This window comes from Mycetomoellerius zeteki, unplaced genomic scaffold, assembly GCF_001594055.1.
Source record: "Mycetomoellerius zeteki isolate Tzet28-1 unplaced genomic scaffold, Tzet1.0 scaffold300, whole genome shotgun sequence".
NCBI lineage: Eukaryota > Metazoa > Arthropoda > Insecta > Hymenoptera > Formicidae > Mycetomoellerius > Mycetomoellerius zeteki.
In genome coordinates, this window is record NW_017257284.1 from 55,356 (window position 1) to 58,094 (window position 2,739).

A 2,739-nucleotide genomic window follows, 5' to 3' on the forward strand; every position below is an offset into this window, starting at 1 on the left:
GTTTATTTTAGTTTATGGATATGGCGTGCGAGCGCTTGCGTCGAGCGATAGCCCCGGCGTCCCTCCTGTATCTAGTTTTAGTTTAGTTTAAGTTCTTTTTTCGTTTCGATCGAGAACGCAGTTTTGTTTTATTTTGTAAGCAAGATCGATGTAACAGTAACGAGCAATAAACCATTCAACATTTGGTCCTTTAAGCCCGATCACCGAGATATCACAGAGCATCTCAGTGAGTGAACTAGGATTAAAAAGCAAAATTCAATCTAATAAGGATATTACAAGAGGAACGCGAAACAATCGTTCAACATGGCCGACGTCGAAAAGTTAAGAAAGCAGAGAAGTTACATTAAAGGCAAGCTGATCAGGCTCGAGCAGACAGTAGCACGCTTCCAGGAACAAGCAACAGCGATGATCGACAAGGAGGACGCAGAGATTCGCCTGGAACGACTCGAACAGGTAATCAATGAATTCCAGACAGTACAACGACAGATTATCAGTGAAACTGACGAGCTATTGGCTACGTTTACACCGTGCGCTTAGTCCGCGACCTATACGATAGGTGTCTTTGTTTAATATACAGGACATCTATTGTATAGGCCGCGGCCTAAATGCACGGTGTAAACATAGCCATAGGTATGCGACGTCACGGCGGAAGCCGAGGCTGAATTCGAGGAGAGAAGCTCAGCCGTAAAAGCAATATTACGACGAATCATAAAGTCGACGAAGAGCGAGAGCGATGAAACAAGGACGACGGAAAGCGATAGCGTACTCGTGCAACTTTTACAAAAGCAGATGACAATAATGAAGAAGTACGAAGCCATCGGAACCGCGCAAGTGCAGGCATCCTCCGAGGTACGACCGGAAGACAACGCCCCATTGGGAACCTTGTTGCGGACACAAACAGAACTACTACAGCGCCTTACCGATAATTCTGAAGATGGCGTTACTAGTGGAAATCGAGTCAAATTACCGACCATCAATCTACCCTCATTCAATGGCAAAATTGAAGAGTGGACGAAATTCGCGGACGCATTCAAGAAAACAATTCACAGTAATCGAGCGTTGCCAAACATACAAAAATTCATTTATTTACGTTCCTGTGTCTCTGGTGCAGCCGCACGGGTGATCGAAGACATCGAGTTATTCGACGACAACTATTCGATAGCTTAGGAACAACTACAAAAACGGTTCAAAGATTCAAGTGCCATAAAGCGGAAACACATACAATCCCTGCCTGCACGATACGTGACAAACACGTCTCTATGACGTGCCAACTCGTCACACGTTACGTCGCAGCGACTTCTCGAAACGTAATAGACACGTCGCTGACACGTGACTAACAGTCAAATTCTCGGTTGCGACAGCAACGTCGCAGTGACGAATATTTGTGACTTTATGTAACGTGTTGAGCACCTATTTGCGACCTAAGACCCGGTTTCATTATTTGGTTAAGTTAACTTATGGTTAGGCTTAACCTGATGTTTTATCCATGATAAGCTTTATCTATATGATCATGTCATATACGAAGTCCTTTGGGTAAAACATCAGGTTAAGCTTAACCACAAGTTAATCAATTAAATAATGAAAAATCGGATCTAAAATGTGGTCGACCATTTGAAAAATGAAGACAATTTTTTATTGTGCCATGTAAATATAAAATACTTAACAGATGAAATGTATATAATTATACTCATCAGTTTCAGCAAGTATATATGTTTTATTTTATGTATGTAAAATAAAAAATATACAATATATTTATATATTTTTTTATTCTATATAGTCATTCCATCCTTGTCTTACGTTTAGTAAACGATAAAGATAGAATGACACTAATAGCGCTAATGTCATCTCTCTCTCTTTCTCTCTCTCGATTTCTGTCGCTCTTCCCCGAACACATGCATATAATAGATAATATGTATAATGTACTTATAAATACAAGTAGTAATATAAATCTCTATTTTTTAAAATATATATCTATATAAGAGTATAAGTATAAAAGTTGTCAATAGAGATAACTTTCTTTCAAAAATAAACTATTTTTCGTACACATGTAACTAACACAAATATGAAGCAGTAACATATATCTCTATCTTTAAACATGTAAACTTGAAAAAGTATAAAATAAATAAATAAAACTATCTTTTTCCCAAAAATAATACTTGCAGGTAATCACAGTAACGTGGAAAAATTATAAACTTTTATATTTTAATTTGATTCGTCATATTCTGAATCGCTTGAACTTAATTTTGTTTCTTGTCGACATTTTTCTTCTTTCCTGAAATAAACGAATATCAATAAGGATATGGTTATTTAGGCTGTGTTTCAAAATTTACTGCTAGTACTGAAATCCAGTGCACATAACGTAAACTAGATTTTCAGTACTGAGAGTGAATTTTGGAACAGTCTTAAAGTACTAAAAAAAGTATGTGAAGTATAGCTTACAGAAGATAATGGCCCGGAAATATGTATAACATTAACTAAATTAGGAATGAAAGCAATTGGTATTCATGTTAAACATATGTTGTAATTAGATATTAACTAATTAGTATATGAGTGAAGAAAGTACGATACTATTGCTCAACCGATACATAAAATGATTAAAGCTCTTAAGAATTAAATGTAAACTAAAATCATATAGTAGTAATACTATGGGGATTCTAACTCAGGTCCTCCGAGGGGGGAGCGGGGCGCGGGGTATTCGTAGGCGCGGGGAGGGAAGGGAGGTGATAGCGCGGGGAAGGC

General features: G+C 37.7%; 1 protein-coding gene across 1 annotated transcript; it reads left to right on the plus strand.

The window, feature by feature from the left end:
* Positions 1 to 303: 303 nt before the first annotated feature.
* On the plus strand, positions 304 to 1,167 carry LOC108724492 (uncharacterized). The gene is made up of 2 exons (XM_018450893.1): positions 304 to 453; positions 631 to 1,167. Exons 1-2 carry the CDS (start codon positions 304 to 306, stop codon positions 1,165 to 1,167), a joined length of 687 nt encoding a protein of 228 aa, XP_018306395.1.
* Positions 1,168 to 2,739: the final 1,572 nt, after the last annotated feature.